This window comes from Mytilus galloprovincialis, chromosome 10 (genome assembly GCF_965363235.1).
Source record: "Mytilus galloprovincialis chromosome 10, xbMytGall1.hap1.1, whole genome shotgun sequence".
Lineage (NCBI taxonomy): Eukaryota > Metazoa > Mollusca > Bivalvia > Mytilida > Mytilidae > Mytilus > Mytilus galloprovincialis.
In genome coordinates, this window is record NC_134847.1 from 17,625,416 (window position 1) to 17,649,410 (window position 23,995).

Here is a 23,995-nt window from a genome sequence, read left to right on the forward strand (position 1 = left end):
GAGGAAATCTTAATACTGAAAAATGTTTTGACCACTGCTACAATATTTGATACCAAACATTTTTTATTGAATTACATTCAAAGTCAAACACTGTGATTTCAGGCATTCTATGTTCAACCCACCATTTTTTTTCTATAAATGCCCTGTACCAAGTCAGGAAAATGTCCATTGTTATATCATAGTTCGTTTCTGTGTGTCTAACATTTTTACGTTGTGTTTCCGTTGTGTTGTTTGTTTTCTCCTATATTTGAGTGTGAATTCACATTACTATACGACGTGTCACGATACTTTTCTATCCCTAATTCATGTATTTGGTTTTGATGTTATATTGGTTATCCTCATCGGATTTTGTCTAATGCTTAGTCCATTGCTGTGTGTGTTACATTTTAATGTTGTGTCGTTGTTCTCCTCTTATATTTAATGCATTTCCGTCAGTTTTAGTTTGTTACCCTGATTTTGTTTTTTGTCCATAGATTTACGAGTTTTGAACAGCGGTATACTACTATTGCCTTTGTTTAGCTATTTCACAATTAAAGTATTCAAATAGTACTACTAATGTACTGTAGGTTATTATAATTGTAAAGCACTTAAGCTCAAGTTTTACTTTAAATAAAGGAAATATAGGATTTTTACACTTTTTTAGTGCAAGAAAATCTTCTTTGAATGAATTAGATTTCTGTGAAAATAATATATATATTTTTCTCAAATTATTTCGCAATTTAAGCCTTTTAGAACCCATGGTATAAAATTTGTGGTTGCCGGTGATCTCAGAAGATGATTGGTTGAATTAAAGGTCATAAACTTTATCAGCTCACTGGATGAATCAAAATATGCTAACAGGTGTTAAAGAAATTGATAACTTTGTGGAATGTAGGAGGCACTCGAAAGGGATTTTCGTTTAAATAACAAAACATGATTATTTTTTTTTTAATAATTTGAGAAACAGATTCTTGCATATTTACACATTGATTGTCGGATTTATCCAATCTTTTTTTACTTTTCTCCAGGACAAAGTTCGAACCGAAAGTTATCGTGATTTTATGTACAAGAACAAAGATCTGTTCAAAGATAAGGTTGTCCTTGATGTGGGTTGTGGAACTGGTATCCTGTCCATGTTTGCTGTGTCTGCTGGAGCGAAACAGGTGATAGCTGTTGACCAATCAGATATTGTGTACCAAGCCATGGATATTGTCAGGTAAGGTTTCCCACAGGCCAAGTTCGGATGGATATCTAGAGTAGATGGAATTGACATGGTCATATATAACACCTGTTATGATTGGATATAGCTTTCCCGCCATTAACACTCGAGGAACCCTGGGTTGTGGCAGGGTTCCTAGAGATCGACTCGATATCCAGGATGTTATGACGTCAATCCAATCAAATTTGAATGTAAACATATTCAGAGTAGGGGCCTTGTACTTCCGGTAATCTAGAGACCTTACTCTTCAAAATTATTTACCGTTCATATGGAACTCTAGTCAGAACTCTAGTTCCATCCGAACTTGGCCACAAGGACAGATGATATAGGGTTTACTAACTTTTTAATTTTTCTCCCCTAACTGTTTTAACACCGTTTATTGTGCTTATAAAAACCAATAAGCAATCAAACCATCAAATGCCTTATAAATCAAAATGTATTTTATAAATGTCTGTATGTGCCTGTCCCAAGTCAGGAGCCTGTAATTCAGTGGTTGACGTTTGTGTATGTGTTAAATATTTGTTTTTCGTTCATTTTATTACATAAATAAGGCCGTTAGTTTTCTCGTTTGAATTGTTTTACATTGTCTTATGGGGGCCTTTTATAGCTGACTATGCTGTATGGGCTTTGCTCATTGTTGAAGGCCGTACGGTGACCTATAGTTGTTAATGTTTGTGTCATTTTGGTCTTTTGTGGATAGTTGTCTCATTGGCAATCATACCACATCTTCTTTTTTATATTGGGTTGCTGTCTTATTTACAATTCATTAGTAAAAAAAATCTGTTCAACATAATTAGTTAAAACATTTTTGTTGTATTTTCAGGGAAAATAATCTTCAGGACAAAATAACCATATTAAAAGGCAGAATTGAGGATGTTAAACTTCCTGTAGAAGAAGTAGACATTATAATATCAGAATGGATGGGATATTTCTTACTGTTTGAATCTATGTTAGATTCTGTGTTGTATGCAAGAGACAAATATCTAAAAATAGATGGATCAGGTAATTATACTCTGGTAGAAAGTTCACTTATCAAATTGAAACTAATTTTTATGCCCCACCTACGATAGTAGAGGGGCATTATGTTTTCTGGTCTGTGCGTCCGTTCGTCCGTCTGTCTGTCTGTCTGTTCGTTCGTTCGTCTGTTCGTTCCTCCGTCTGTCCCGCTTCAGGTTAAAGTTTTTGGTCAAGGTAGTTTTTGATGAAGTTGAAGTCCAATCAACTTGAAACTTAGTACACATGTTCCTTATGATATGATCTTTCTAATTTTAAAGTCAAATTAAACTTTTGACCCCAATTTTACGGTCCACTGAACATAGAAAATGAAAGTGCATGTTTCAGGTTAAAGTTTTTGGTTAAGGTAGTTTTTGATGAAGTTGAAGTCCAATCAACTTGAAACTTAGTACACATGTTCCCTATGATATTATCTTTCTAATTTTAATGCCTAATTATATTTTTTATCCAATTTCACGGTCCATTGAACATGGAAAATGATAGTGCGAGTGGGGCATTCGTGTACTTTGGACACATTCTTGTTTCTAATATAATGAATAAAAAAGAAACACTGAACAATTTTCTCTTACAAAAGTTAAAATGCTAGATTGCAGCATTTATATGTATTAAAAACAGACTAAAGACCAAAAAATAACTGTCAGTCCCACATGTTAAAAATGAACTAAAAATAAAACTCTTAAGAGAATCCATTTATCTAAGTTTTCTCTATATGTATCTATGTTTGATGAAAAAAAAACCAGTTAGAATTAATTGCTAGCCTGTCCCAGATTAAGTATTATATATTCTGTGAGGTCTTAAGAAATAATACCAGTGTTTCTGCAAGCCTAAAAAATAACTATAATATAAAAAAGAAGATGTGGTATGATTGCCAATGAGACAACTATCCACAAAAGACCAAAATGGCACAGACATTAACAACTATAGGTCACCGTACGACCTTCAACAATGAGCAAAGCCCATACCGCATAGTCAGCTATAAAAGGCCCCGATAAGACAATGTAAAACAATTCAAACGAGAAAACTAACGGCCTTATTTATGTAAAAAAAATGAAGTTGGCAAATAGTTTTATTTTCTAAAAAAAAACTTTAGGTAGGCAAATAGTTTTATTTTCTAAAAAAAACCTTTAAGTAGGCAAATAGTTTATTTAATAAAAATAACTTTAGGTAGGGAAAAAGTTTTATTTTCTAATAAATAACTTTAGGTATGCAAAAAGTTTTATTTTCTTAAAAATAACTTTAGGTAGGCAAATAGTTTTATTTTTTAAATTGAATTCATGTTATTTTTTAAGGACTTCTAAAATAAAAAAAATATTTTTAACAAACAATACATCTTGAATGGTGTAATCTTGGACCAATATCACTTTATAGTTGTTTTATATTTATTTTGTGAGATTTATCTTTTACAACAGTGTATCCAGATAAATGTAACATCCAGTTGGTAGCCATTGATGATAAAGATGTCCATGATAAACACATTGCATTCTGGGAAAATGTGTATGGTTTTAAAATGAGTTGTATGCAGGCTGATGTTGTAAAAGAAGCTAGTGTAGATATTGTGAAACCAGATAAAATTATTTCTGAACCTGCTGTTATTAAGGTGATTATGATACTTACCCATAATGTTTTTCTGAAATAATTTTTTTTAATTTTTTTTAAAAATATTTTAATGAGTAATATTTGGTCCTCTGGTGATCCAGATTGATTCATGTCATTCTAATGCTATCTTAGCATGATTAAAATTTTGCTAAAACTGTATTGTCTAGGTTTGGAAAGCAAAAGATAGGTTGAAGATTCGTATCATTGTGAATTATGTGATTTTAAGATGTTGGCAACATATATTTTCTATTTTCTCTATAATTTTTGTAGTGCCTCCGATTTTTTTATCTGTAGTGTATGACACTTTTTTATGCCCCGTTTATGGGCATTATGTTTTCTGGTCTGTGCGTCCGTCTGTACATTCGTCCGTTCGTCCATCTGTTCCTTCGTCCATCTGTCCCGCTTCAGGTTAAAGTTTTTGGTCTAGGTAGTTTTTGTTGAAGTTGAAGTCCAATCAACTTGAAACTTAGTATACATATTCCCTATGATATGGTCTTTCTAATTTTAATGCCAAGTTAGAGATTTTATCCCATTTTCACAGTCCACTGAACATAGAAAAATGATAGTGCGGATGGGGCATCCATGTACTTGGGACACATTCTTGTTTATTCATAGTTTTATGATTAGTTAGTTCTAGACTACATATTTGTATTTTAGTTGACACAATTTTAACCACTTGATTTTAAAATTCAAAAGAAAATAACAGAATCTTTAAATATTGTAATCCCCTTACTCATTTTGACCGTCTTAATAAAAGCTAGGGTATGAAATTTTGAAATTATTGCATGTATTTATTATTCCCCTGCTTAAAAAAGTGGGGGTATACTTTTTTATCTCTGTCTGTCCATCCAACAGTCCGTCAGTCCATCATTCTGTCCCTCCGTCCCATGAATAATTTTGTTGATTTTTCTCAGGAACTACAATACAAGGATTTCAGAAATTTGGTTTCAGGGTTTATATAAGTCAGCTGTACTGTGTGATGCATTTTCAAATTCATTACTCAACAACTTCCTGTTTACCTAACACTTGTATAATTTTACACATGACAGTCAAGTTGAAAATTTTCTTCACATTTTTCTCAGGAACTACAATACAAGGATATCTGAAACTTGGCCTCAGGCCAGGGTTTATATAAGTCAGCTATACCATGTGATGCATTTTCAGATCATTACTCAACAACTTCCTGTTTACTAAACACTTGCATATTTTTACACTTAAAATTGTCCACTTGCAGGGGGTGGGGAAGGGGAGGGGATGGTATCATCAGTGAGCAGGTTTTTTTACAAACTTTTGCATGTTTTACAGCAGAAATAGCTGGCAAGATGTGTTTTTGTAAAAAAAAAAATCAAAATTTTGATACTATTCTGAATTCAGCTTTCTGCAATTAAATGTTCCTCACTGGTAAATAAAATCGACATTTTAACCACTATTTTTTGTCTTAGGTTTATTGCTTGGTTGTTGTATCTTTTTCTTTTCCCTAAATCTCCTTTTTATTCATATAAATGTACCGATATTCAATATGAAAAGGAGGATGCTGAATTTAAGAAGTATTAATTTTGCAGGAATTAGACTGCCGCCTTTGTAAGTTTGGTGATTTACAATTCAAACAAGATTTTCAGTTGTCGTTGGCAACAAAAGGGGAGATAACTGCTGTCATTGGTTATTTTGATATTCACTTTGATAGAAATTGTGGCAACAAGGTAAGTAATTGGATGATAAATTTATACCTAATAAGTTCATAGTTCAGGGAAAGTTTGTAGTTATATTAAATTTTTCCAATAAAAATTATCTAAATTGATTTTATACTATTTTGGAACCTTAAAATTATGCCAACTCCTGATCTTCACCAAGTGATATACCCCAGTGAGGAAGACAAATATTTTGAATCTAGAAAAATAATCAAAAGAAAAATTAAGAACTCATGAAAGGAAACATGAAATATTTGCCACTTGACAATTAGCCAGCAGCAATCAATCAACCTCAGGGTTATATACAATATGAATTACATGCATATGAGATGGCCTCAACAAACAATAGGTTTGTGTAGATTGGGAACTTATTTTATGAAGTAATTGCTGCATGGGTAAATTGTTTTTGAAAAGTTTAAAAAGGAGATAACTGTTTCTTTTATTAAACAGTATTTTGATATGAGGATTTCTATTGTATACAGGTTATGTTTTCTACTGGACCCAAAGACACATCAACACATTGGAAACAGACTGTATTCCTGTTAGAAAATTTTATACCTGTACAAAAAGGTAAAGTTTATAAGCATGTTTTTGATAAAAAAAGTTTTTGATTTCAAATTAAGTTTGTAAATTTTGTTGACTGATTTGATCCACAAAAAAATAATTCCTATATAGGTAAAAGGGATGATAAACATTGTTTCAACACAAACCAGATGCTCCGCAGGGCGCAGCTTTATATGACCGCAGAGGTCAAACCCTGAACAGTTGGGGCAAGTATGGACACAACATTTAAGCTTGATACAGCTCTGAATTTGGATTGTGATTAAATAGTTGACACAACATAGGTTTCTGACACAGAATGAATGTGGTCTAAGAACTTAAATTTAAAAACTTAAAATTTTTAAATTGGACATTTACCAATTATGGTCCAATATCCAAAATCTAAATACATGGTTAGATTCAGCACATCATAGAACCCAAAGAATTCAATTTTTGATGAAATCAAATAATGTTCAATTTTAGACACTTTAGACCACAATGTGGATCAATTTGATATCCGGTGTCATATGGTATTTTGAACCCCATGGTAAATTGACCCCGGGGTCAAAATACCGCTATGGTAAATTGAACCCCCCCATGGTAAATTGAACCCCCCCCCTGTATGGAAAATTGAACCCCCATGGTAAATTGAACCCCCCTGTTTTTTTCATCCTAGATGATTATTAGAACATTTTACATTATTCTAAAGCTAATCATAGATTAAAAAATCATTCATACAAGAAGGGAAGGTACATTTTCCATGCTTAATTAAAAGAAATATCTTTCCTTGGTATAAGTGCTCTGAAGTCTTTACCAACAAAATGTCATTCAAAATACTTATTGACACATTATAACTAGACCATATGTAGCTTGAATGCTTTAATTATTTGTAATTATAACATATGTATATATAAATATAAGGATAGTTTTGATTTTCCATGGTAAAAAAGGGGGAGGGGGTCAAAATACCATGGCAAAGTAAAATTTTCAAAATGTCTTTTCCAGCAATTTAAATACATACAAACTACTAATTGGTGAATTGTAACTACATAAAAGAGTTAGAATTGCCAGATTTTTGGAAATTAAAGGTCTAGAGTAGGGGTTCAATATACCACAGGGGGTCAAAATATCATGGAAAAGTAAAATTTTCAAAATTTCTTTTCCAGCAAGTTTACTACATAAAAACTACTTATTGGTGTATTTTAAATACATAAAAGAGTTAGATTTGCCAGATTTGTTTAAATTAAAGGTCTAGAGTAGGGGTTCAATATACCGCAGGGGGGTCAAAATACCATGGCAAAGTAAAATTTTCAAAATATCTTTTCCAGCAAGTTTAATAAATACAAACTACTTATTGTTGTATTCTAACTTCATAAAAGAGTTAAAATTGCAAGAATTTCTGAAATTAAAGGCCTAGAGAAGGGGGTTCAATATACCGAAGGGGGGTCAAAATACCATGGCAAAGTAAAATTTTCAAAATGTCTTTTCCAGCAAGTTTAATACATACAAACTACTTATTGGTGTATTCTAACTACACCAAAGAGTTAAAATTGCCAATTTTTTTAAATTAAAGGTCGAGAGAAGGGGGTTCAATATACCGCAGGGGGGTCAAAATACCATGGCAAAGTAAAATTTTCAAAATATCTTTTCCAGCAAGTTTAATAAATACAAACTACTTATTGTTGTATTCTAACTTCATAAAAGAGTTAAAATTGCAAGAATTTCTGAAATTAAAGGCCTAGAGAAGGGGGTTCAATATACCGAAGGGGGGTCAAAATACCATGGCAAAGTAAAATTTTCAAAATGTCTTTTCCAGCAAGTTTAATACATACAAACTACTTATTGGTGTATTCTAACTACACCAAAGAGTTAAAATTGCCAATTTTTTTAAATTAAAGGTCGAGAGAAGGGGGTTCAATATACCGCAGGGGGGTCAAAATACCATGGCAAAGTAAAATTTTCAAAATATCTTTTCCAGCAAGTTAAATACATACAAACTACTTATTGGTGTATTCTAACTTCATAAAACAGTTCGAATTGCCAGAATTTCTAAAATTAAAGGCCTAGAGTAGGGGTTCAATATACCGCAGGGGGGTCAAAATACCATGGCAAAGAAAAATTTTCAAAATAACTTTTCCAGCAAGTTTGATACATACAAACTACTTATTGGTGTATTCTAACTACATAAAAGAGTTAGAATTTCCAGATTTTTTTAAATCAAATGTCTAGAGTAGGGGGTTGGGGGGCAAAATACCATGGCAAAGTAAAATTTTCAAAATATTTTTTCCAGCAAGTTAAATACATACAAACTTTTTATTGGTGTATTCTTACTACATAAAAGAGTTCAAATTGCCAGAATTTCTAAAATTAAAGGCCTAGAGTAGGGGTTCAATATACCGCAGGGGGGTCAAAATACCATGGCAAAGTAAAATTTTCAAAATATCTTTTCCAGCAAGTTTAATAAATACAAACTACTTATTGTTGTATTCTAACTTCATAAAAGAGTTAAAATTGCCAGAATTTCTGAAATTAAAGGCCTAGAGAAGGGGGTTCAATATATCGCAGGGGGGTCAAAATACCATGGCAAAGTAAAATTTTCAAAATTTTTTTTCCACCAAGTTTAAAAAATACAAACTACTTATTGGTGTATTCTAACTACACCAAAGAGTTAAAATTGCCAAATTTTTTGAATTAAAGGTCAAGAGAAGGGGGTTCAATATACCGCAGGGGGGTCAAAAGACCATGGCAAAGTAAAATTTTCAAAATGTCTTTTCCAGCAAGTTAAATACATACAAAATTTTTATTGGTGTATTCTTACTACATAAAAGAGTTCAAATTGCCAGAATTTCTAAAATTAAGGCCTAGAGTAGGGGTTCAATATACCGCAGGGGGGTCAAAATACCATGGCAAAGTAAAGTTTTCAAAATATCTTTTCCAGTAAGTTTGATAAATACAAACTACTTATTGTTGTATTCTAACTTCATAAAAAAGTTGAAATTGCAAGAATTTCTGAAATTAAAGGCCTAGAGAAGGGGGTTCAATATACCGCAGGGGGGTCAAAATACCATGGCAAAGTAAAATTTTCAAAATATCTTTTCCAGCAAGTTTAATACATACAAACTACTGATTGGTGTATTTTAACTACATAAAAGAGTTTAGAATTGCCAGAATTTTGAAATTTTAAAGGCCTAGAGTAAGGGGCTCAATATACCGCAGGAGAGTCATAATACCATGGCAAAGTAAATTTTTCAAAATATTTTTTCCAGCAAGTTTAATACATACAAACTACTTATTGGTGTATTCTAACTACACCAAAGAGTTAAAATTGCCAATTTTTTTCGAATTTAAGGTCTAGAGAAGGGGGTTCAATATACCGCAGGGGGGTCAAAATACCATGGCAAATTAAATTTTCAAAATATCTTTTCCAGCAAGTTAAATACATACAAACTACTTATTGGTGTATTGTAACTTCATAAAAGAGTTCGAATTGCCAGAATTTCTAAAATTAAAGGCCTAGAGTAGGGGTTCAATATACCGCAGGGGGGTCAAAATACCATGGCAAAGAAAAATTTTCAAAATAACTTTTTCAGCAAGTTTGATACATACAAACTACTTATTGGTGTATTCTAACTACATAAAAAGAGTTAGAATTTCCAGATTTTTTTAAATCAAATGTCTAGAGTAGGGGGTTCAATATACCGCAGGGGGGTCAAAATACCATGGCAAAGTAAAATTTTCAAAATATTTTTTCCAGCAAGTTAAATACATACAAACTTTTTATTGGTGTATTCTTACTACATAAAAGAGTTCAAATTGCCAGAATTTCTAAAATTAAAGGCCTAGAGTAGGGGTTCAATATACCGCAGGGGGGGGGTCAAAATACCATGGCAAAGAAAAATTTTCAAAATAACTTTTCCAGCAAGTTTGATACATACAAACTACTTATTGGTGTATTCTAACTACATAAAAGAGTTAGAATTTCCAGATTTTTTAAAATTAAATGTCTAGAGTAGGGGGTTCAATATACCGCAGGGGGGTCAAAATACCATGGCAAAGTAAAATTTTCAAAATATTTTTTCCAGCAAGTTAAATACATACAAACTTTTTATTGGTGTATTCTTGTTACATAAAAGAGTTCAAATTGCCAGAATTTCTAAAATTAAAGGCCTAGAGTAGGGGTTCAATATACCATGGCAAAGTAAAATTTTCAAATTTTTTTTTCCAGCAAGTTTAAACTAGAGGCTCTCAAGAGCCTGTATCGCTCACCTGATTCTACTTGGGTTTTTGAAATCATATAATAAAATATAAAATTTGGCTAAAAGTGACAACACAACCTCATTTATAAGGAAAGGAACATGTTTAATTTCATTCAAAAGTCCCCCACTGGCGACCATCTTGGATAATGGATCAGCTACAAAGTAACAACACTTGGTCAGCACTCCATAAGGAACATTCATGCTATGTTTGGTTTAATTCCATTTAGTGGTTCTCTAGAAGAAGTCATTTGTATGCATTTCCCATAGGGTCCTATGTTAAACTAAGTCCCCCGCTGGCGGCCATCTTGGATGATTGATCGGCTACAAAGTAACAACACTTGGTCAGCACCCCATAAGGAACATTCATGCTATGTTTGGTTTTATTCCATTCAGTGGTTCTCTAAAAGAAGTCATTTGTATGCATTTCCCATAGGGTCCTATGTTAAACTAAGTCCCCGACTGGTGGCCATCTTGGATGATGGATCAGCAACAAAGTAACAACACTTGGTCAGCACCTCATAAGGAACATTCATGCCATGTTTGGTTTCATTCCATTCAGTGGTTCTCTAAAAGAAGTCATTTGTATGCATTTCCCATAGGGTCCTATGTTAAACTAAGTCCCCCGCTGACGGCCATCTTGGATGATGGATCGGCTACAAAGTAACAACACTTGGTCAGCACCTCATAAGGAACATTCATGCCATGTTTGGTTTCATTCAATTCAGTGGTTCTCTAAAAGAAGTCATTTGTATGCATTTCCCATAGCGTCCTATGTTAAACTAAGTCCCCTGCTGGCGGCCATCTTGGATGATGGATCGGCTACAAAGTAACAACACTTGGTCAGCACCTCATAAGGATCATTCATGCCATGTTTGGTTCCATTCCATTCAGTGGTTCTCTAGAAGAAGTTCAAAATGTAAATTGTTAACGACGACGCCGGACGACGACGTCGGACGACGGACGACGCTGGACGACGACGTCGGACGACGGACGCCAAGTGGTGAGAAAAGCTCACTTGGCCCTTCGGGCCAGGTGAGCTAAAATTACAAACTACTTATTGGTGTATTCTAACTACACCAAAGAGTTAAAATTGCCAAATTTTTTGAATTAAAGGTCTATAGAAGGGGGTTCAATATACCGCAGGGGGGTCAAAATACCATGGCAAAGTAAAATTTTCAAAATAACTTTTCCAGCCAATTTAATACATACCAACTACTTATTGGTGTATTCTAACTACATAAAAGAGTTAGAATTGCCAGAATTTCTGAAATTAAGGGCCAAGAGTAGGGGGTTCAATATACCGCAGGGGGGTCAAAATACCATGGCAAAGTAAAATTTTCAAAATATCTTTTCCATCAAGTTTAATACAAACAAACTACTTGTTGGTGTATTCTAACTACATAAAACAGTTCAAATTGCCAGAATTTCTGAAATTAAAGGCCTAGAGTAGGGGGTTCAATATACCGCAGGGGGGTCCAAATACCATGGCAAAGTAAAATTTCCCCCTACTATAGACCTTGAATTTCAAAAATTCAAGGTTTTAACTCCTTAACATAGTTATAATACTCCAATAAGTAGTTTCTATGTATTTAATATACTGGAAAAGATATTTTGAAAATTTTACTTAGCCATGGTATTTTGACCCCCCTGCGGTATATTGAACCCCCTACTATAGACCTTGAATTTCAAAAATTCAAGCTATTCTAACTCCTTAACATAGTTATAATACTTCAATAAGTAGTTTGTATGTATTAAATAAACTGGAAAAGATATTTTGAAAATTTTACTTAGCCATGGTATTTTGACCCCCCTGCGGTATATTGAACCCCCTACTATAGACCTTGAATTTCAAAAATTCAAGCTATTCTAACTCCTTAACATAGTTATAATACTCCCATAAGTAGTTTGTATGTATTTAATTTACAATGTAACGGAAAAGATATTTTGAAAATTTTACTTAGCCATGGTATTTTGACCCCCCTGCTGTATATTGAACCCCCTACTAAAGACCTTGAATTTCAAAAATTGAAGCTATTCTAACTCCTTAACATAGTTATATTACTCCAATAAGTAGTTTGTATGTATTTAATATACTGGAAAAGATATTTGTAAAATTTTACTTAGAAATTCAAGCTATTCTAAATCCTTAACATAGTTATATTACTCCAATAAGTAGTTTGTATGTATTAAATAAACTGGAAAAGATATTTTGAAAATTTTACTTAGCCATGGTATTTTGAACCCCCTGCGGTATATTGAACCCCCAACTATAGACCTAGAATTTCAAAAATTCAAGCTATTCTAAATCCTTAACATAGTTACATGTATATTACTCCAATAAGTAGTTTTTATGTATTTAATATACTGGAAAAGATATTTTGAAAATTTTACTTAGCCATGGTATTTTGACCCCCCTGTGGTATATTGAACCCCCTACTATAGACCTTGAATTTCAAAAATTCAAGCTATTCTAACTCCTTAACATAGTTGTATTACTCCAATAAGTAGTTTGTATGTATTTAATATACTGGAAAAGATATTTGGAAATTTTACTTAGCCATCGTATTTTGACCCCCCTGCGGTATATTGAACCCCCTACTATAGACCTTGAATTTCAAAAATTGAAGCTATTCTAACTCCTTAACATAGTTATATTACTCCAATAAGTAGTTTGTATGTATTTAATATACTGGAAAAGATATTTTGAAAATTTTACTTAGCCATGGTATTTTGACCCCCCTGCGGTATATTGAACCCCCTACTATAGACCTTGAATTTCAAAAATTCAAGCTATTCTAACTCCTTAACATAGTGGTATTACTCCAATAAGTAGTTTGTATGTATTTAATATACTGGAAAAGATATTTTGAAAATTTTACTTAGCCATGGTATTTTGACCCCCCTGCAGTATATTGAACCCCCTACTATAGACCTTCAATTTCAAAAATTCAAGCTATTCTAACTCCTTAACATAGTTATAATACTCCCATAAGTAGTTTGTATGTATTTAATTTACAATGTAACGGAAAAGATATTTTGAAAATTTTACTTAGCCATGGTATTTTGACCCCCCTGCTGTATATTGAACCCCCTACTAAAGACCTTGAATTTCAAAAATTGAAGCTATTCTAACTCCTTAACATAGTTATATTACTCCAATAAGTAGTTTGTATGTATTTAATATACTGGAAAAGATATTTGTAAAATTTTACTTAGAAATTCAAGCTATTCTAAATCCTTAACATAGTTATATTACTCCAATAAGTAGTTTGTATGTATTAAATAAACTGGAAAAGATATTTTGAAAATTTTACTTAGCCATGGTATTTTGAACCCCCTGCGGTATATTGAACCCCCAACTATAGACCTAGAATTTCAAAAATTCAAGCTATTCTAAATCCTTAACATAGTTACATGTATATTACTCCAATAAGTAGTTTTTATGTATTTAATATACTGGAAAAGATATTTTGAAAATTTTACTTAGCCATGGTATTTTGACCCCCCTGTGGTATATTGAACCCCCTACTATAGACCTTGAATTTCAAAAATTGAAGCTATTCTAACTCCTTAACATAGTTATATTACTCCAATAAGTAGTTTGTATGTATTTAATATACTGGAAAAGATATTTGGAAATTTTACTTAGCCATCGTATTTTGACCCCCCTGCGGTATATTGAACCCCCTACTATAGACCTTGAATTTCAAAAATTGAAGCTATTCTAACTCCTTAACATAGTTATATTACTCCAATAAGTAGTTTGTATGTATTTAATATACTGGAAAAGATATTTTGAAAATTTTACTTAGCCATGGTATTTTGACCCCCCTGCGGTATATTGAACCCCCTACTATAGACCTTGAATTTCAAAAATTCAAGCTATTCTAACTCCTTAACATAGTTGTATTACTCCAATAAGTAGTTTGTATGTATTTAATATACTGGAAAAGATATTTTGAAAATTTTACTTAGCCATGGTATTTTGACCCCCCTGCAGTATATTGAACCCCCTACTATAGACCTTCAATTTCAAAAATTCAAGCTATTCTAACTCCTTAACATAGTTATATTACTCCAATAAGTAGTTTGTATGTATTTAATATACTGGAAAAGATATTTGTAAAATTTTACTTAGCCATGGTATTTTGACCCCCCTGCGGTATATTGAACCCCCTACTATAGACCTTCAATTTCAAAAATTGAAGCTATTCTAACTTCTTAACATAGTTATATTACAACAAAATAAGTAGTTTGTATGTATTTAATATACTGGAAAAGATATTCGTAAAATTTTACTTAGCCATGGTATTTTGACCCCCCTGCGGTATAGACCTTGAATTTCAAAAATTCAAGCTATTCTAAATCCTTAACAAAGTTATAATACTCCAATAAGTAGTTTGTATGTATTTAATATACTGGAAAAGATATTTTGAAAATTTTACTTAGCCATGGTATTTTGACCCCCCTGCGGTATATTGAACCCCCTACTATAGACCTTGAATTTCAAAAATTCAAGCTATTCTAACTCCTTAACATAGTTGTATTACTCCAATAAGTAGTTTGTATGTATTTAATATACTGGAAAAGATATTTTGAAAATTTTACTTAGCCATGGTATTTTGACCCCCCTGCAGTATATTGAACCCCCTACTATAGACCTTCAATTTCAAAAATTCAAGCTATTCTAACTCCTTAACATAGTTATAATACTCCAATAAGTAGTTTGTATGTATTTAATATACTGGAAAAGATATTTGTAAAATTTTACTTAGCCATGGTATTTTGACCCCCCTGCGGTATATTGAACCCCCTACTATAGACCTTCAATTTCAAAAATTGAAGCTATTCTAACTTCTTAACATAGTTATATTACAACAAAATAAGTAGTTTGTATGTATTTAATATACTGGAAAAGATATTTTGAAAATTTTACTTAGCCATGGTATTTTGACCCCCCCTGCGGTATATTGAACTCCCTACTAAAGACCTTCAATTTAAAAAATTCAAGCTATTCTAACTCCTTAACATAGTTATATTACTCCAGTTAGTAGTTTGTATGTATTTAATATACTGGAAAAGATATTTTGAAAATTTTACTTAGCCATGGTATTTTGACCCCCACACTGTATATTGAACCCCCTACTATAGACTTAGAATTTCAAAAATTCAAGCTATTCTAACTCCTTAACATAGTTGTAATACTCCAATAAGTAGTTTGTATGTATTTAATATTCTGGAAAAGATATTTTGAAAATTTTACTTAGCCATTGTATTTTGACCCCCCTGCGGTATATTGAACCCCCTACTAAAGACCTTGAATTTCAAAAATTCAAGCTATTCTAAATCCTTAACATAGTTATATTACTCCAGTAAGTAGTTTGTATGTATTAAATAAACTGGAAAAGATATTTTGAAAATTTTACTTAGCCATGGTATTTTGACCCCCCTGCGGTATATTGAACCCCCTACTATAGACCTTGAATTTCAAAAATTGAAGCTATTCTAACTCCTTAACATAGTTATATTACAACAAAATAAGTAGTTTGTATGTATTTAATATACTGGAAAAGATATTTGTAAAATTTTACTTAGCCATGGTATTCTGACCCCCCTGCTGTATATTGAACTCCCTACTATAGACCTTCAATTTCAAAAATTGAAGCTATTCTAACTCCTTAACATAGTTATATTACTCCAATAAGTAGTTTGTATGCATTAAATAAACTGGAAAAGATATTTTGAAAATTTTACTTAGCCATGGTATTTTGACCCCCCTGCGGTATATTGAACCCCCTACTATAGACCTTCAATTTAAAAAATTCAAGCTATTCTAACTCCTTAACATAGTTATATTACTCCAGTAAGTAGTTTGTATGTATTTAATATACTGGAAAAGATATTTTGAAAATTTTACTTAGCCATGGTATTTTGACCCCCCTGCGGTATATTGAACCCCCTACTATAGACCTTGAATTTCAAAAATTCAATATATTCTAAATCCTTAACAAAGTTATAATACTCCAATAAGTAGTTTGTATGTATTTAATATACTGGAAAAGATATTTTGAAAATTTTACTTAGCCATGGTATTTTGACCACCCTGCGGTATATTGAACCCCCTACTATAGACCTTCAATTTCAAAAATTCAAGCTATTCTAACTCCTTAACATAGTTGTAATACTCCAATAAGTAGTTTGTATATGTATTTAATATTCTGGAAAAGATATTTTGAAAATTTTACTTAGCCATGGTATTTTGACCCCCCTGCGGTATATTGAACCCCCTACTATAGACCTTGAATTTCAAAAATTCAAGCTATTCTAAATCCTTAACAAAGTTATAATACTCCAATAAGTAGTTTGTATGTATTTAATATACTGGAAAAGATATTTTAAAAATTTTACTTAGCCATGGTATTTTGACCCCCCTGCGGTATATTGAACCCCCTACTATAGACCTTCAATTTCAAAAATTCAAGCTATTCTAACTCCTTTACATAGATATAATACTCCAATAAGTGGTTTGTATGTGTTAAAAATGCTGGAAAAGATATTTTGAAAATTTTACTTCGCCATGGTATTTTGACCCCCCTGCGGTATATTGAACCCCCTACTTAAAACCACAAATTAAAAAAAATGATAGCCAATAAATTGTAAATTAGATTATCTGTAATACTATTTATCAAAAACAGGGGGGTTCAATATACCGCAGGGGGGTTCAAAATACCATATGTGAAAAATGACCCCGGGGTCAAAATACCATGCGGTATAATGACCCCGGGGTCATTTTACCGCATGGTATTTTGACCCCGGGTTCACTTTTTAGGGGGTTCAAAATACCATATGACACCGGGCCCAAACACTAAAAATATAAATAATTGGTTAGTTTCAGCATATTGAAGAACCCCAAATATTCAATTTTTGTTGAAATCAAACAAAGTTTAATTTTGGACCCCGAATTGGACCAAATGGAAAACTGGGCCCATAATCAAAAATCTAAGTACATGTTTAGATTCAGCATAAAAAAGAACCTGAAAAATTCAATCTTTGTTAAAATCAAACTAAGTTTAATTTTGGACCCTTTGGACCTTAATGTAGACCAATTTAAAAACAGGACCAAAATTAAGAATGTAAATACACGGTTAGATTTGACATATCAAAGAACCCTAATAATTCATTTTTATACGACCGCAAAAATTTAAATTTTTCTTCGTATATTGCTATCACGTTGGCGTCGTCGTCTTATGTCGTCGTCGTCCGAATACTTTTAGTTTTCGCACTCTAACTTTAGTAAAAGTGAATAGAAATCTATGAAATTTTAACACAAGGTTTATAACTGTTCCAGACCGTATGAGTATTTGGACCGTATGCGTACTTTTTCAAAATACTCATACGGTCGGACCGTACGTGTACGGTCTGACTAATATTCAGAAGTTGTCAAAGTTAATTAGATCCATATAACAGATCAATATAACTTAACTCTAAAATAGATATAAAAAAGTTTAATTGTAATTGAAAAAAAAAACAACCTATATTTTTAATGATTTAAAAAATTCACGCTAATTGAATCTGTTAATCTCTTGTATTTAACATGTCGATCACTCAGTAAAATAATTGAATTATGATCACTAAAATTGAAAATATCGGAAGTAAATATAATGTGGGAGGACAATTGTTTTAGAATATTTAGCAACTTTACCAAAAAATATTTTTGCTAAGGAACATACACGAACTGCAAAAATGTAAATGTAAAAAATATTAGTACGTTACTTGTGGTAGCAAGTGTAACATTGGTTCGGAGAGTACCAACATTAGGATCAAGATATACAATTAAACAAATATTTAATTTCAATTGTTCATTTGTTCATTTTATCCGTGTAATTGTAATAATATTAAATTAGTAAAACTGAAAATAAAGATTGTGATTAATGTTATTTTTTTTTAATTTAACCCATATGATCTAATAACATGTATGGTCAGCTCGTACTGGACCATACGCGTATACTCATACGGTCCAACCGTACGCGTATGGTCGGACCGTACGCGTACGGTCCAAATACTCATATGGTCTGGAACATAACCACAAAAGGAAGGTTGGGATTGATTTTGGGAGTTTTGGTCCCAAAATTTTAGGAATTAGGGGCCAAAAAGGGCCCAAATAAGCATTTTCTTGGTTTTCGCACTATAACTTTGGTTTAAGTAAATAGAAATCTATGAAATTTTGACACAAGGTTTATGACCACAAAAGGAAGGTTGGGATTGATTTTGGGAGTTTTAGTTCAAACAGTTTAGGAATTAGGGGCCAAAAAAGGGCCCAAATAAGCATTATTCTTGGTTTTCGCACAATAACTTTAGTATAAGTAAATAGAAATCAATGAAATTTAAACACAAGGTTTATGACCACAAAAGGAAGGTTGGGATTGATTTTGGGAGTTGAGGTCTGAATAGTTTAGGAATTAAGGGCCAAAAAGGGGCCCAAGTAAGCATTATTCTTGGTTTTCGCACCATAACTTTAGTATAAGTAAATAGAAATCTTTGAAATTTAAACACAAGGTTTATGACCATAAAAGGAAGGTTGGGTTTGATTTTGGGAGTTTTGGTCCCAACAGGTTTTTAGGAATTAGGGGCCCAAAGGGTCCAAAATTGAACTTTGTTTGATTTCATCAAAAATTGAATAATTGGGGTTCTTTGATATGCCGGATCTAACTGTGTATGTAGATTCTTAATTTTTGGTCCCGTTTTCCAATTGGTCTACATTAAGGTCCAAAGGGTCCAAAATTAAACTTAGTTTGATTTTAACAAAATTTGAATCCTTGGGGTTCTTTGATATGCTGAATCTAAAAATGTACTTAGATTTTTGATTATTGGCCCAGTTTTCAAGTTGGTCCAAATCGGGGTCCAAAATTAAACTTTGTTTGATTTCATCAAAAATTGAATAATTGGGGTTCTTTCATATGCCAAATCTAACTGTGTATGTAGATTCTTAATTTCTAGTCCCGTTTTCAAATTGGTCTACATTAAATACCAAAGGGTCCAAAATTAAACTAAGTTTGATTTTAATAAAAATTAAATTCTTTAGCTTTTTTGATATGCTGAATTTAACCATGTACTTAGATTTTTGATTATGGGCCCAGTTTTCAAGTTGGTTCAAATCAGGATCCAAAATTATTATATTAAGTATTGTGCAATAGCAAGAAATTTTCAATTGCACAGTATTCAGCAATAGCAAGAAATCTTCAATTGCACAGTATTGTGCAATAGCAAAAAAATGTTCAATTGCACAGTATTGTGCAATAGCAAGACATCTTCAATTGCACAGTATTGTGCAATAGCAAATATTTTTAATTGCACAGTATTGCGCAATAGCAAGAAATATCTAATTGCACAATATTGTGCAATAGCAAGAAATTTTCAATTGATTGGAGTTATCTTTCTTTGTCCAGAATAGTAGTTGAATCAACTTAAATCATTGTTTTATACAATGCACAATGTATATTCACTTTTACTACCAACTGATAAATTAAAACACTCTTTACCATTCAGTGATAACAAGCACTTTTTGTTACATTTTAATATTTTATGATGTATTTAAATGAGTAGTTATTGTTGCAAACTCCATTTGAAATTTGAATTGAGATCAGTTTTGAAAAAAGGGAAAGGGGGATGTGAACAAAAAATGGTGGGGGGGGGGGGGTTAATTTTTCTCATTTCAGATTTCATAAATAAAAAGAAAATTTCTTCAAACATTTTTTTGAGAGGATTAATATTCAACAGCATAGTGATTGCTCAAAGACAAAAAAAATATTTTAAGTTCATTAGACCACATTCATTCTGTGTCCAAAACCTATGCTGTGTCAACTATTTAATCACAATCCAAATTTAGAGCTGAATCCAGCTTGAATGTTGTGTCCATACTTGCCCCAACCGTTCAGGGTTCAACCTATGCGGTCGTATAAAGCTGCGCCCTGCGGAGCATCTGGTTTTTAATGAAATCAAACAAAGTTTAATTTTGGACCCTTTTGGCCCTTAATTCCTAAACTGTTGGGACCAAAACTCCCAAAATCCATCACAACCTTCCTTTTGTGGTCATAAACCTTGTGTTAAAATTTCATAGATTTCTATTTACTTATACTAAAGATATTGTGCAAAAACCAAGAAAAATGCTTATTTGGGACCTTTTTATGGCCCCTAATTCCTAAACTGTTGGGACCAAAACTCCCAAAATCAATCCCAACCTTCTTTTTGTGGTCATAAACCTTATGTTAAAATTTCATAGATTTCTGTTTACTTATAACTAAAGTTATTGTGCGATACCAAGAAAAATGCTTATTTGGGCCACTTTTTGGCCCCTAATTCCTAAACTGTTTGGACCAAAACTCCCAAAATCAATCCCAACCTCCCTTTTATGGTCATAAACCTTGTGTTTCTATTTACATATACTAAAGTTATAGTGCGAAAACCAAATGTCTTCAGATAAAAATGAAATCAAACAGACATAGAAAAGAATTGCACATGGTTGCTATCTATTTACATTTACATTTATGTTTAGATTGGGTTATATGTCCGCCTGCAGTTTTCAGAGGTCATCTCTATAGTTGATAAGATTGTGTCTGGACTAAAATACATTTGAAATGGCTATATATATTTTATACAGTCCATCAATTTTTAATTGTTTATTTTAGACTTTTGGTAATTTAGATTTATGTTAAACATCAAATATAAGAATTTGTGTTTTAAAAATCAGTGAACATTAATTTGACAGCTAATGTCCCTTCTTTTGAATTCAATAATTCAACAATAGTAATTAGATACATCTAATAATGCATGAGTAGCTATGTAAGAATCTGTTTCTCTAATAATTATCAAATAAATTTTCAAAGTTGATAAATTAAAATACCCTTTGAATGCCTTCACATTCCTACTTCATAACCATACAGTGGCGGATCCAGAAATTTTCACAAGTGGGGGCCCACTGACTGACCTAAGAGGGGGCCCGTTCCAGTCTCGCTGCAGTGATTCCTTATATAAGCAACCAAATTTTTTTCCAAAGAAGGGGGGCCTGCCCCCCCCCCCTAAATCCGCCTCTGCCATAAAAGAAATAATTGATGAGCAACACTTCATTTATGCATCTTTGGATCAAAAGGGAACACAATTTAATAAAAAATAAAAGAATATTGCATTTAATGATATATATTTTTATATGTATAATAAATAGTGAATAATTTGAAAAACTATTTCTGAAGGTGGAACTATTTCCCCATAGTACATGTAGTAGATGATGTTATAAAGTTTTTTTCTAACTGGTGTTTTTAAGCCCATTTGATTCAACCCTTGAGCTGATAAAGGTTATGACCTTTTAACTTAAGCAACCATCGACGGAGATAATTGGCAACACATGTTGATTTTTTTTTTCAAACAATGCCAATGGATTCAGATCATGTTTATTTGCCAATGGATTCAGATCATGTTTATTTGCCAATGGATTCAGATCATGTTTATTTGCCAATGGATTCAGATCATGTTTATTTGCCAAAGTATTAGGAAGTATTTCTCTAACAAACTTATTAATGTTCTTAGTTTACAAATAAATAACCTGTGTGAAAATAATTCACATAAAAAAACACAAAATTACTCCAGATTTAATTTTTAACAACATTTACAAAACTATATCACTTTTGTAAGAACCTTGGAACTGGTTTATACAATAACATGTATACACCTTTGAAGCTCACCAAAGAAAAGAAAGCAGAACATGTTATAACTGAATTCAATAAGGCTATTAATGACTTCCGTTATCGTTATTGTATGTTCTGCTCCTTTCATTGGTGAGCTTATACTAAATGGCCAATACTGCAATCTAGTAATGATGATCATAAAACAGGTACGAAAAAATATTCAGTAGCATAAATTAATGTTTTAAATTTAATTCGTGTATTTGCATTTTTCTTTCTCACCTTGAATACTTTTTCATAGTAATGAATGAATTCTACATAATTTTCAGGTGAAATTGTGAAAGGTACAGTCCACTGCAGGAAGAATAAAAAAGATCCCAGAGCATTACTGATAACACTCAGTATACAGGATCAATCACAGACTTATCTAATGCAATAAAATGATACCTTTTTAATGAATATATTTATGTCAGTTTGTTTTGTTAGCAAATCGTTGTCAATATAACTTTATGCAACTGTCATACAAGTGAGAGGTTTAGCTAGCCACAAAATCAAGTTAAATCCATATTTTTCTACATAAGAAAATGCCTGTACCAAGTCAGGAATATAATATTTGTTATCCATTCGTTTGATGTGGTTGAGCTTTTGATTTTGTCATTTGATTGCAAAATTTTTATTTTGAATTTCTTTGGAGTTCTGTATTTTTGTTATTTTACTCTTTGATACATTAATGTTATTATTGATAAGTAGCAGTTGTCTTGAGACTGCTGAACACCAATGTAACTTTTTTTGTGCTGCTCCTAATAGTCCTTCGCTGTCCCATTATTTAACCTATATCCACAAGTACTTACCTTTTCTCAAATCATTGCAGCTATCAAATCTAACAGCATTTGTGTAAAAAATGTAAATGATGTCAAATTGAATCATTAAGTCATTAATCACTAAATTTTTAAGCATTTTAATCAGTTAATTAACTTTTAACTAATTTTGGACCACAATAAGACATAGGTCTTTTATTGAAATGTTTCATTTGTTTGTTTTTATCAAGAAACATTACTTCTAGTTATTGATTCCCAAATTTCCTCTATGAGATAACAAGGCCATACTGCACATTCATTTATTTTCATGGGTAACTTTTTAATGGGTTGAGGAAACATTGTATTTTCATGGATGTTTAAGTATTTATACATTCCTATTGATACAGTTATTATATTGCTGTTAGAACAGAATTAACTTTTTTAAAAAGCATTGTTCTCCCCAGGGTCTTTTATCATTATAATGCGATATTTCTTGAATGTGAAGTGGTTTTCTCATTGATTAGGTTATGGATGTGATGTTATAATTTTTAACCGGATTTTTGTGACAAAAATGTCGGTTATTGATTTGGGGATGTACGGCGGGCGGGCGGGCGGGCGGGCGGGCGGCAATCAAATGTTGTCCGTGCATTAACTCATGAACCGTTCAACCAAAGCTTTAAAAATTTTAATATGTTATTACTGACAACTATACGAAGGTCAAGTTCAATAATGGCGATTTTGACTTTTACCGTTCAGGAGTTATGGTTCTTGAAAGATTGAAAAATGGAGTTTCCAGTTGTGTCCGTGCAAATACGCATGAACTGTTCTACCAAAGCTTCCCAAATTTTAATATGTTGTTACTGATGACAGAATGGAGGTCAAGTTCAATAATGACGATTTTGACTTTTACCGTTCAGGAGTTATGGTTCTTGAAAGATTGAAAAATGGTGTTTCCCGTCGTGTCCGTGCATTTTCTCATGAACCATTTAACCAAAGCTTTTGAAATTTTAATATGTTGTTACTGATGACAAAAAAGAGGTCAAGTTCAATAATGACGATTTTTACTTTTACCGTTCAGGAGTTATGGTTCTTGAAAGATCGTAAAATGGCGTTTCCATTCATGTTGTTGCATTTACTCATGAACCATTCAATCTAAGCTTTTCAAATTTTAATATGTTGATACTGATGACAAAATGGAGGTCAAATTTGATATTGACGATTTTCACTTTCA

At 32.1% G+C, this 23,995-nt stretch overlaps 1 protein-coding gene across 1 annotated transcript in view; it reads left to right on the forward strand.

Moving 5' to 3' along the window:
* LOC143049950 (protein arginine N-methyltransferase 3-like) overlaps positions 1-22,428 on the forward strand; it is a 30,676-nt gene extending 8,248 nt beyond the window's left edge. Inside the window, exons 6-11 of the mRNA XM_076223724.1 lie at positions 1,008-1,195; positions 2,022-2,200; positions 3,622-3,809; positions 5,371-5,508; positions 5,979-6,066; positions 22,297-22,428. Coding sequence (XP_076079839.1) covers positions 1,008-1,195; positions 2,022-2,200; positions 3,622-3,809; positions 5,371-5,508; positions 5,979-6,066; positions 22,297-22,406 — 891 coding nt within the window. The 3' untranslated portion in view covers positions 22,407-22,428. The remainder of the gene's footprint in view (positions 1-1,007; positions 1,196-2,021; positions 2,201-3,621; positions 3,810-5,370; positions 5,509-5,978; positions 6,067-22,296) is intronic.
* Positions 22,429-23,995: the final 1,567 nt, after the last annotated feature.